At 49.0% G+C, this 12,299-nt stretch overlaps 1 protein-coding gene across 1 annotated transcript in view; it reads left to right on the forward strand.

The window, feature by feature from the left end:
- The first annotated feature begins 598 nt into the window (after nucleotides 1–598).
- The window catches only part of Rab6b (RAB6B, member RAS oncogene family), a 31,933-nt gene continuing 20,232 nt past the window's right edge, over nucleotides 599–12,299 (forward strand). Inside the window, exon 1 of the mRNA XM_015487039.2 lies at nucleotides 599–706. Coding sequence (XP_015342525.2) covers nucleotides 614–706 — 93 coding nt within the window. The 5' untranslated portion in view covers nucleotides 599–613. The remainder of the gene's footprint in view (nucleotides 707–12,299) is intronic.

Raw genomic sequence — 12,299 nt, forward strand, 5'->3', positions numbered from 1 at the left:
TGGGATGTCACCACCGGCGTTTGCACTTGCAGATGTGTGGGTGAGTCTGCACTTGTCACAGTGCCTGGGGATCCATCCTCTTGGCATTTGCCTATCAGGGTCCAGGGATGCCAGAGATCCTTCGCTGAGCTGGATGGTCAGGCACATGCTAGGGAGGAAGACCCTGGGAAATGGCCCACTGCCCCTGGTCTCTGGAAAGCCCTCTTTCCCACCGACACCCAGGCTGAATGAGTGGGAACGAAAGAGCAGGATTCCATGACCTCTGACCAGCCACAAGGTGAGAAGTGCAGGTGGACACAGGCAGGTGTAAGGAGCAGCTTGTTTGTTCCACTTGCTCTGATTCTTTGGATATTGCATCATTCGGGCCCTCTGGGTCAAGGAAACCTGGGTCTGGGTAGTGGGAATTCATGGAGCACTGGGTGGCCTCTTTGCCTGGCAGGAACTGCCCTGCAGCCCCACCTGTCATAAACACTTGCCACCCCACCTCAAGGTCCCTCCCTGAGACCAGCCTCCCACTTTGGTGTGTCTGCAACTCAGCGTCCCCTCTGGGCTTTTTGACTTGTGACCTGTTTTGTACGATGAGTTTGAAGACCTTGGCTGCTCGGCTCTGCTTATGGCTGAACAACTCTCTTCTTGTTGTTTTGCAGTCGGAAAGACGTCTCTGATCACGAGGTTCATGTATGACAGCTTCGACAACACATACCAGGTGAGGTCCTGGAGGCCCGCCTCCACCCCGCCCACCCCTCATCGGTGTCCGTGGCCGAGTGACCACAGCCAGCCTCTCTCCAGGGCTTGCTGAGCTGAGATCAGAGTGGGATGGCCCCAGGTTCCTGGGGTATCTGTTTGCTTTGGAGGAGCTTCCCCGCTGGGTATTGGTCCCCAGCCTAGTAAAGATTTTTCTGAAAAGTCTAGATCTCAGAAAGGAAATGTTTTCCAGAGAGAAATCTTAAACACAGAGAGGGGACACATTTCAGTCTGGGTGCTCTCAGCCTTCACAGACAGGCTGAGCCATTACAGTGTCTGGATACTTAAAGGGGCAGTCAGGTGGAAGAGGAGCCAGCCAAAATATGGGAGGGGTGGAATGCGGAGCTTTAGGAGAGTTTGCTTCTCCTTGTGTAGTTGTGTTTTCTGGGGCCTTCCATGCACACACTCCGGACCTTTCTCACACATACGTGCACATACTACCACCCCTAGACCTCTCCTGCACATTTAGCCTTCCACACACACCTTCTCTCACACACCACCTTAATACACACACATGCATATGCACACACATACATTCACTCCAACACACACACACACACACACACACACACACCATTGCTAAAGCCCTTCCTTTCTGGAAAGGCTTGTGTGGTGGCCCTGCCCCGCCCTATGTGGGCAGAAGGTTGAATGGCATGACCTCTGGGGCTCTTGGCTCTGGAATGGTGTTCTGAGGTCAACCACAGGCTGACAGGTGGCTCAAAAGCTGAGCAATTGAGGACAGTAGTAACCTTGCCTAGCATCCCTGGTGAGAAGAGGTTTGCACAAGTGGTTCTCTTGCAACCACAGCTTTTTGCAAAAGGCCTCAAACTTAATCATTTATACTATTTTTAGGCTGGGGGGACACTGTTTTCTTCCTTAGGATAGAAACAAATAGTAATGCATTTCTCTAAGCTAATGGGCTTTGTGGGATACTAATTCCAAGAAATGTTAGTAGGTGTTGCTTGGAAAAAAAAAAAAAAAAACAAGGAGGGTGGTGGCTCAGAGCTTGTGTGGAGCTGGGAACTCCAGGGAGCAGGAGTGACTGCCTGCTGCAGGACTTCTCAAGATCTTTCCTTCCTCAGTGTGTGCTTTGATTTGCTGAAAGCAAATGTGATTAGGTGTTTGATCATGGAATCCCTTTATCATCGAGTTCTCAAGGACAAATATCTATAGACTCACGGGGTACTGCTGTTCTAAGAATGTCCTTCCCTATTGCTGACCTTACAGAGGGTGCAGAGTAGTTCTGTGCTGCTTTTTAGGCTGCCTGTCCCTCTGGACCAGTCCTTCTTGCCTCAGATACCCTCAGAGAGACCCTGTCTGCCTCCCTATTTACTTGTGTTCTGCTGTGGTCTGAGACACTGGATCACCATGGACCAAGTAGAAATTGACCTTGGTGAAGAACAGGAAGGTTGGGGAAAGAGGTCCTGAGTGACACACAGCCCTAGGCCAGGGCTTTGGTGTTGGCCCCATAGTCACATCCTCCCTGGGGCAGGGCTTTTTACCCCATGGGCTCCCAGGATTCTCTCTGGTTCATAAGGGGGCTTCTCCTGCATCAGAGGGGATACCCTATCTAACAGGCTCCTTCAAAGTCTGACTTGGTACTGTGTGTGCATGTGCACACATATTTGTATGATCTCATATATTGTTGTATATTTTTAATATTAAGTTACTTAGCATACCTCCTGTTAGCATCCCATTGAGAACAATGAGATTTGGGTCTGCTTGGTGTTTTGGGCAGTGGTGGGCAGAACTTCTGCGCTCTTACCCCAGGCTCTGTCTCCAGGCCACCCCATTACTTTCTTGTACCCATTATTGTCAAGTATCTATAGTTGGGCAGCCCACTACCTGCAGCTCGGTGGCCTCTCTGCTTGACACTCCCTGACAGTGGCACTGTCACCCCCCCCACACACACCATGGCTGTCACTGCTAAAATGCTCTTTCCACTCCCTTCCTGTCCGCTGTGAGTGTTCTGACTCACGTGGCTGAGAGCAAATGCTTGCTGAGCAGCGAGGCTTGCCATGCTCCGCTTGCCACCCTGACCCTACTTGTCCCATGGCTAACTCAACCTCCTGACTCTAGGGCGGCTCCTCTGTGCTTCCGGCCTGGTGGAAGCCAGGATGCCCTTGGAGCACCACTGTATTGCCAGGCCCAGGAGAGGGCCTGGCCATAGATGGTGTCACAGATGACAGGGGCACAGAGCTGGCTTGAAGAGACGCTTCCTGTCTGGGTTTTTAGACCTCATCAGACTGAGAGGCCCTGAGGCCTCACTCAATGTCAGGGCAAGAAAGACAAGAGAAATCCCAGGGAGACAACCGCCCTCTCCATTGTAGGGCTTTCTGACTTATTTTTTTCTCTGGCGCAGGTGGAATCCTTTCCTAACATCCTTTAAAATGGTAATTAGGCTGGGAAGCTGGGCCCCAGCTCTGCACACACAGGCTGGTTTTAATGAATCCTCCTGAGATGGGAGAGGCCTGTTATTTTATTTTGTTTGTCTCAGTGTGGTAGCGGAGGTGTATGGGAAGTAGACAGGACCCCCAAGGGCTTTGGGGGATGAACTTAACCTCCTCCCAATTTGTGCCCCTAAATGGTGACACCCCCATCATCCCCCACAACAACAGTCCCTGATTGTGCTCCTCTGAGTCTCCTGCCTCTTCCAGACCATGGACTCCCTGCGGTGGCCACAGAGCTCCCCTACCCCACCTCTGGGCACTGACTGGCCTCTCATCAGACAAACTGCACCTCCTCTACAAGGTGGGGTCACGCACATGCATACATGCAGACGCACACACATGTGCACACATGGACACCCAGCACCTGGGTCCTGACATCTGGTGGCCCTCCCTAAATACTACTTCTTCGGTCTGCATACCTTCCTGCCTCCAGCCAGTGGCTGCAGCGAATCCTCCTTGTCTCCCCACCTGCTCCCAGCCTCCTCTCCGGGAAGCATCCATCCCCACCTTGTCTGCAACTCCTCACACCCAAGGGACCCCGCCACTAGCCCGATTCACCCAGCACTCTTCACGCTGAGGTGCTAATGTGGAAGGGGAGGGTGAGCAGGATGGTACCCGGGTGACGGCAGTGGTGTCTGCTGTGAGCACTGTGACTACTCAGGGGCAGCTCACGCCTGCCCTGGGCAGCTGAGTGGCCCTGTCCCTGGCTTTCATCATGGCACCTGCCTGGGTTCTGGCTCCTAGCAGATCTGCAGCTGGACATGGCCCTGGATGTGCATCCCAGGTTACCCTGAAAGAATATCAGTGATGTCAACACAAAGAAGACGGAGTCCAAATGAATAAGGGTCCAGCAACCAAGATGTTTGAAAGTGGCTTCTTGGGGCCACCTGTGAGAGGCTGGGGAGAACGTGGACTCCAAACACCCTAAGAACTGATGAGTTTCCTGGAACAGAATGTAGAGAAGGGGTGAAATGCCACTCGAGAGGCCTTGATAGAACCCGAGATACTAGCTGTTTGCATGTGATGTCCAGGTAATCACCCCAGCACCCTGGGGAGACAGCAACAGGACCTTACCACATTCCAGGAAGTCAGAGTGAGGGGCACACAAAGGAAAAGGACTCAGCGTGTCCCTTGACACACTCTAGCTCTTTTGTCTCCTTTAAAAGGAGGCATTCAGGCCCTGAGTTCACTTGCATCATGCACGCAAGGAGGCCAACAGAGGAGGCCCGGGTTCCAATCCCAGGTCTGTCACGAAACTGGGAGTCTCTGGCCAAGCCCTTCAGTTTCTTAGAATTGCATTTTTTAACCTGGAAATTGAGTGGCCTTTTACCTCCACATCATCCAGACCAGTGGCCTCAAAACTGTAAAAGTAGGATTGTGGTTATTTTATTTGTGCAATACTAGGGATTGAACCCAGAGCCTTGCACGGGCAAGGCAAGTGCTCTAACACCAAGCTATATCCATAACGGGAATATGGTTAATTTGTATTTAAAGCATAGCTCACGTAGTCTAGATGATGGAACGGTATGGGCCAAAGTGCTCTCAATACAAATGTGCATTATTATATGTTATGGAAAAGCCAAAACAAAAACATTCTTATATAGTGAAATTGAAATGCCAGTCACTGGGGGAAGATGACCCCGCCTCAGAGACCCACTTGGGCCCTGCCAGCCATCCAGGTGCTCCTCTGGACATTGACCTGGGACTGCTCTCTAGGCCACCTTGCCCAGGCTCCAACATCCTTCCTTTCCCTCCCTCTTCTCCTCTGCCTTTCCTTCCCTTTTATCAGTCATTGTAAGTAGGAATGTGGGTCACCCTTTAATTCAGAAAGGTGGCTGTGGCTTCCACAAGGAAAGGCTTTCTGGGTGCAGAAGTCGTGGTGGAATTTGGTCGGCACCTTGTGTGGTGATGCTGTTGGGCCCTGGGGCTCTCACTCTGATCCTGCTCCATCTCCTTGGCACGTGGGCTCCCATCTTCCTGCAGACTGGCGGCTGCTGCTTCAGACCTCATGTCCATATTAAGGGCAGAAAAAGAAAGCAAGAATTTTGCTGGAATCTCTCCTCAGACCGACTGCTGCTTCTGTCTTAATGGCCAGAATCAGGTCACAGGAGCACCCTTAGCCTCTAGAGAGGCTGGGAGACAGCAGAGTTTGGTTTTAGAGTCTCTAAGGCAGAGGGCATAGGACATTGCCAGGGCCACCAGCTGATGCATTTGAGGAGCTAAATGGACCCATGATGCGATCCTCTGTCCCAGATATCACCCAGCCTTCCTAATTCGGTGTGCAGATTACACACAGGTAAGTTCTCAGATGCCCTTAAAGCCACCACCTGGAACCTCTTTCACTCTAAGAGCTGAAGGATGGCTGGCCTACCTGGACCCAGCTGTCCCCCTCAGGAGAGCTCTCGGGGAGCTTCAAGCCATGCATCCCTGGACATGGGTGTGGCTTTGAAGGGACTAACTGATTTTGATGTGAATAAGCCCTTATTTAAAGTTTGAAAGTATGTATCATTTGCTTGATGTTCAGACCAGCGTCAGGAAATTAAAGAGTGACTGATAAGTTAAATTGGCCACCGCAGACTTTGAAAGAAGCCAGGTATCTGCTTGGTGGCCTCAGGAGCCAACCTCCCCTCCCCCAGGGCATACTCAGAGCTTTTGACCAGAAGAGACCTTGCCCAACATGTTTTCCAGAGGCTGCCATCTCTTCCCCCACAAAGTGCCCACTTGCCAGTCTGAAGCCTTAAGTTTTGCCAGACTCATTTGCATTCTATTTTGCATGACTTTACCCGGATACTTTCATCTGATGTTTGGTGGTGCAGAGCCTGGAACAGCAGCTTCATTGTCAAGGGCTTGTCATGCCCAGCTGCTTTCCGCCACTTATGGATGCTTCCCCAGTCCTCAGCCCAGGCCTCGCCAAGGCTGAAAGAAGACACATACATGCCTTTTCATCATTTCTTTTCCGAAGAAGAGAATCTTGAGTCAAATTATGTAAATTACCATTCAGATTTCCACTGCAGACTCTTTTTACTGTATCTTGTCAGAATAGGGATGCAAAAATTATACCTCAGAATAAATGCACATAGCCAAAAAATTTCAGTCAGTGCCTTCGAGAGCTCTCTGCTCAGGAATCAGCTGGGCCATTAGCAGTTCTGTGCAGAGGGAGGTGTGTAATGAACCATCCTTTCTGTGCAAAGCACATCTTGAACCCCTGTGGATACTGCTTAACACCATGTTCAGAAGAAGATAAAGGTGGGTGCAGCTGTGAAATCTCTAAGATTCCCTGCATTTTGGATAAAATAAAGCAGCTGCCATTTTTTCTTAGTGCTGTTTGCAAGCACACAGTTAGGAAAGGAATAAATAAGCGTTGCCAGGTTTGGGGCAACCTAATTTCAGCAAAGTGCAGCCCGGTACTTTCAGAAGACATGGTAGCAGGTAGCAGGTGCAGACAGCATGGGTGCAGAGGGGTGGGGAGAGAGTCATGGGGATCCCGCACCAGCAGGAGACTCCTCAGAGTCAAGACTCCTGCTCATGTGGTCTTGATATCCTGTGTTTACCACCCTGTGGAATAGTTACCAGCAAAAATAACTTGCTCCATACCTCATAACATAAAAATGAAAAACAGAATACTACTTTGACCAAGACTGTACTACAAGCTAGGAAAGGGGGTTGGTCTCTTTTAGGATTTACCTTCCTGAAGGTAAGTCTTTCCCGAAGCCCTGGGAACACTAGTTTAGAGGGATGCTAATAGGGATGACAAGCACTGTTTGATATGGCAGCAGGAGAGGTCCTCTACTGCAGAGACCCTCCACTAGGAGCAGGAATATGTAAGCCTTTCCCAGACATACTGGCTCACATTTTGCTCTTGTCTTGAAGATCACTCCACAAGGCCATTACACATGATCAGACTGGGAGACATTGTTGGAGGATCTCCGTGGGCTGGATTTTGCAGATCCGCTTGGAAATCCCTGGGTCATTTGGTCACTAATAGCAGATCCTCATTTTTGTTTAATGCTGCATAGTAGAGAATACAGAATACCTTCAGGTAGTCTAACTCATTTGGTCCAACAATCCTTAGGAAAGCTGTGGCTGTCCCTGTGGTTGTTAGAGGTGAGGAAACAGGGCAAGAGAGGCTAAGCCCACTTTTCCAAGATACTCTCCATCTGGTTCTTCTAAGCCCATCAGACCACTCAGACCCACCAGAGCAGTGGTCGAGCTCACTGAAAACAGACTGGGCCCGTGGGCACATGAGCCCACCCAGGCCCACTGGAGTGTGGCATCCTGCCAGCTGCATGGTAGCTCCTCTGCAGCTCCCGTGGTCTGTCCTGGGAGGCACTGTGTGCTCCTTGCCCTAAGCAGCCTGTGAAGGCTCCTGATCATCTAGGCCCCAGTACACTGAGGGGCTATGTGCATATCATGGATCTGGGCTTCATATTCAAAGAAGAAGCCCCCCCCCATGCTCCCACATTCTCATATCTACACAAGTATAATGCACCCATGCATACCCACAGATGCATGCCCCCATGTGCAGATAAAACATGAACTTGTGTGTCCCCACTCATCCACGTATCTGCTCATGCAGTTCATACCCACATGTCATCAGTGCATGCCTGTGTGAGCTCTGTTCACCTTTGAGGGAGGGTACCCGTGACAGATCACAGGGAATCACCAAGGTGGCTGGGCCTTTTGTGGAAGGGTGCGGCCTATCCGCGTAGTTAGTTCTTTTTGTCTGGTGACTCCGTAGTCCTCCAAAGTGGACCTGAAGTGACAGCCACAGATACAAGCATACTACAGAGGCCGAGGAGGAAAAAAAAAAAAAATCAGTGCCATAAGGAAAGGAGGGCAGGGAAAATAAAGATAGCTATCACAGAGATGTTGACGGAGCTCATTAGTTCTCTCTCTCGTTCTCTCATTCTCTTTCACATCTGTCAACACATCTGTTAACAAATCTAGGCTGCCTATCAGTGCCTCCCAGGAAAAACCACAGCTAGCTGCAGAGGAGCTACCATGCAGCTGGCCGAGGGTCACACTCCAGTAGACCTGGGTGGGGTTGTGTGCCCAGAGGGTCCCGGTCTGTTTTCAGTGTGCTCTGCCAGTGCTTGGCTGGGTCCCAGTGGTCTGGTGGGCTTACAACACTGGAATCATAAGAAGCTCCAGGGTTTTCATGGTCAGCCAGATGTTGCTGCCATTTGAACGAGTTGATGCAGTAAGGCAGGGACAATGGTCAGGTTTAGAATGGAGGGTTTCCGTGGACCAGCCTGCAAAAAGGCACATGAAATGGCTTGACAGGTAGGGTGTCTCATGGCAAGGTGACCAGCAAGGCAGAGGTTCCCCTCACATGGCAATTTGTGAAGCAGACCCTCACAGACCTCTAAAGTTTGAGGCCAACCTACTTGGGCTCCCCTGTTGAAACAATTCTGTAGAAAGTGGACAAAGCAACCAAAGCCAACGGCCTGCGAGGGTCTGAGTTGGCACAAGACAGAACCTGGAAGACCCAGCAGAATAGGTCTTCCAGACAGAGCCCAGGAACCCCAGGTGCCCATCGGCTTTGATCTTAACCAGTCTCATGGGTGCTCAGCCTAGCTACTTCCCCAAACCACTCCTGGACTGCACCCATCCCCTGCGAGGAGGGGGATGCCCATCAGCTTCATGTCTCTCTACTCCGGTGGCATGCGTGACATCCAAGCATAGTCCCTTTTCATTAGTTCTTGCAGTTTGGTTGCAGAGGCCTCCAGAGAAACAACGTCTGGGACCATCCCCTAGAGGATACCCTAGCTGGGATGTCTCTTAAAGGAGCCAGACCATGAAAGTCATCCTGTATTTCCTCCACCCAAAACCCATGAGTTAGCATCCGAGAAGTCCCAGCATGGTCCTTTCAACTTCGCTGACTTGCCGTGAGACCTTGGGAAAATCTCTTTCCTTTTGAGTAAGCCCCGGTTTGTCATCTGCTCAATGGAGATGGCATTCTCACCCAGGCAAGCTCTCCTGCTCTGGCTTTTTTGTTAAAGGTCCCTTGTCCCAATGCACCCAGCCTCTCTATCCACATGTCCTAGGCATCATCTGCATGCTCCCCTTCCTCTCCAACCTCTCCCCTTACCTATCTTCTAGAACTTGCAGCAGGTTCTGGTTTATCTTTCTTACCTTTGTCCCATCCTTCAACCAGAATTGCTTTCCTAAAGCCCTGGCTACATAGGAAGTCCCTCTGGCTTTACCCAGTTCTCGGGCTCCATCTTGTCCTCTCCCCCACTGCCCTACACAGTCCACCGGACCTGAATCTTTTTTCTTTTTTCCTAAAGGAAATGTGGGGCTTCACACCTCAGGGTGCTCAAAGACCTGGCTTTTACCTAAAACAGATGGTCTCTTGCCTTCACTGCCCAGCCGAGGTTTGTTTCTTTCCCATACTGGGGATTAGACCCAGGTTGCTCCACCACTGAGCTACATCCCTAGCCCTTTTTATTTTGAGACAGAGTCTTGCTAAGTCGCCTGGACAAACCTTGAACTTGCAAATCCTCCTGTCTCAGCCTCCCAAGTTGCTGGGATTATAGGTGTGCACCACCACACCAAGCTTTGACCCAGGTGTTTATCTTTCTAAAGCTCTTAATTCTTTCAGAATTCCTAGTTCCTGTTAGTATCTTTTCCCTTCAGGCTGAACCATGTCCTTTAACATTTTTTTTTTTTTGAAGTGCTGCAGGCCACAGTTTCTTTGTTTTCATTTACCTAAAAATGTTTTGATTTTACCTCCACTTTTGAAGAATATTTTTTCTGCATTTAGTAATCCGAGTCCACTTATTCTTTCTGCCGGCACCTTAGTGATGTCATTCTGCTGTGCTGGCCTCCCAGTTTTTCTGTCGGCTGTCATCCCTGTCATCATTCCCTTGCATGCCATGTCTCATTTTTCTCTGGCTGTTTGTAAGATCTGATCTTTATATTTGGTTCCAGCAATTGGACTTTGATGTGAATTGATTTTGGGGGGCGGGGGACTGGGGATTGAACTCAGGGCCACTGAGCCACTGAGCCACATCTCCGGCCCTATTTTGCATTTTATTTAGAGACAGGGTCTCACTGAGGTGCTTAGTGCCTCGTTTTTTGCTGAGGCTGGATTTGAACTTGCAGTCCTCCTGCCTCAGCCTCCCCAGCCACTGGGATTACAGGCGTGTGCCGCCTCACCTAGGTGTTTGTTTGTTTGTTTAATCCTACTTAATTACCAAGTTTCTTGAATGTGTAAATGTAGCTTTTTATTTATGAATTTAGGAAACTTTTGGCCATTATGTCTTCAAAACAATTTTGTGTTCCATCCTTCCTATCCTCTTCTGGGACTGCAATTAAACTGTTTGATATTGTGCTACGCATTATCAAGGCTCTATGAGGGAATTTTTAAAATTTCTTTTCTCTCTGTGCTTCCTTTTGGATAATTTTTATTGATCTGTTTTCAGCTTCTCTGTCTGTTACAGCTGTACTCTCCAATTTACTGTTAAACCCAGCAGTAATTTCTAAATTCATTTATTGATCTCTCAGTTCTAAATTTTGCATCCAATTCTTCTTTATAGTTTCTCTTTGCTGAAATGTTTGAATCTGTGCCTTCATTATAAGCATAATTTTCTTCATATATTTGAGCATAATAACATTAACAGTTGTAATATAATTATTGCTACTTTTAACATCTGGGTCAGCTCAGGGTTGGGCTCCATTTATTCTCTTTGTTCTTGAGTACGGTTCACATTTTCCTCTCATTTGCTATGCGTAGGAATTTGAGGGTATAGCCTCCACGTTGTGATTAAGACCATGAACTCTACTTGCCTTGTTTGATAAGAATTAGTTTTTTCAGCAGGCAGCTAAATTGTTTGGATCCCCCATTTCTCAGTTCTCTCCCTTGTGATAGGCAGTAACTGAAAGTCCTGTTTGGATTTTTTATATATTATTTATTTGTTTGTTTGTTTGTTTATTTATTTATTGTCTTTTGTTTTCAGTCTCCAGTAGGCTGCTTGGGGCAGCATCTATTTGCACACTTTGGGGTCCCTTCTCTGTAGCTTTCTCGTCTCCAGGATTTATTTCATAGTACTGGGGATCGAACTCGGGGCCTCGTGCATGCTAGGCAAGAGCTCTAGCACGGAGCCACATCCCCAGCCCTCCTCCAAGATTTTCTGGCAGCTTTGGTAATTTTGCAATCAATCCTTTAATTTCTTCATCAGTAAAACTGTGGGTTTCTTTCCAACTCTTCCAACCCCTCAGCTGCAACTGGGGCCTGCCCACAGGTGAGGAGTCATAAAAACCAGAATTTTATCGGTGTTTTTCCTTTTAATTGATTTTGGCCGATTTCCTTCCAGTTTCTACCTGCTTTAGGCAATTTCCAGAAACTTCAGACAACGGTTTTATTTTGTTCAGAGTTCACAATAGTCATCTGCAAAGAGGGTTGGAGGATTTTTGTCCACCATGACAAACGTCAGAGCTCCCATGCTCCCTCCCTCTGAGATGTCTTTCCATCCTCCGCTACTCCCCCATACTCCCCTGCTGGAAAGCTTATATGCATATCTGCATATTTAGCACTTGCTTATTTGCCCCATCATTCCTCAAGAACTCTACCAGAAGCAAAGTCTTCCAGTCCTGCACCCCTAGAAGCTCTCTATCTGGCAGCCACAACCCTCTGTATCAGCTTCTCCACGAAGTCGGAAGCTCCTGGTGGGCAGCACACAATAGGCACCAGAAGTCATAAGTGACTGAGTACGAATTTCTCGTCTGCCTGCTGCAAAGGAGGTGCCCAGGAAAAACCATGTCCACCTTCTCCCTGCAGATCTGACCTTTCTGGGAGAGATGGGCCCCAGCTGGCAGCCATGTGGAGCCAGCTGCTTGTGTCTTGTGTCTGGGAAAACAGATGCTGCCAAGGAGCTAGAAATGCTCTGGTAATGGAGAGCCAGCCAAATTCCCCCCCCCCTTTTTTTTTAAAGTTCCTTCTATTCTGTCCTTAGAGAGCTGACTTTATTTTTTTTCCTGCTAAAATGCAAATTAACTTCCTCTTAAGTGGGCTCTGCTGAGCTATTATGGCTAATGACCATCAAGTTTGGACAACAGGGAGCCAGACAGGATGTGACCCAAAGGCAAACGGAGTGTCAGTTT

Source organism: Marmota marmota, unplaced genomic scaffold (assembly GCF_001458135.2).
Source record: "Marmota marmota marmota unplaced genomic scaffold, marMar, whole genome shotgun sequence".
Taxonomy (NCBI): domain Eukaryota; kingdom Metazoa; phylum Chordata; class Mammalia; order Rodentia; family Sciuridae; genus Marmota; species Marmota marmota.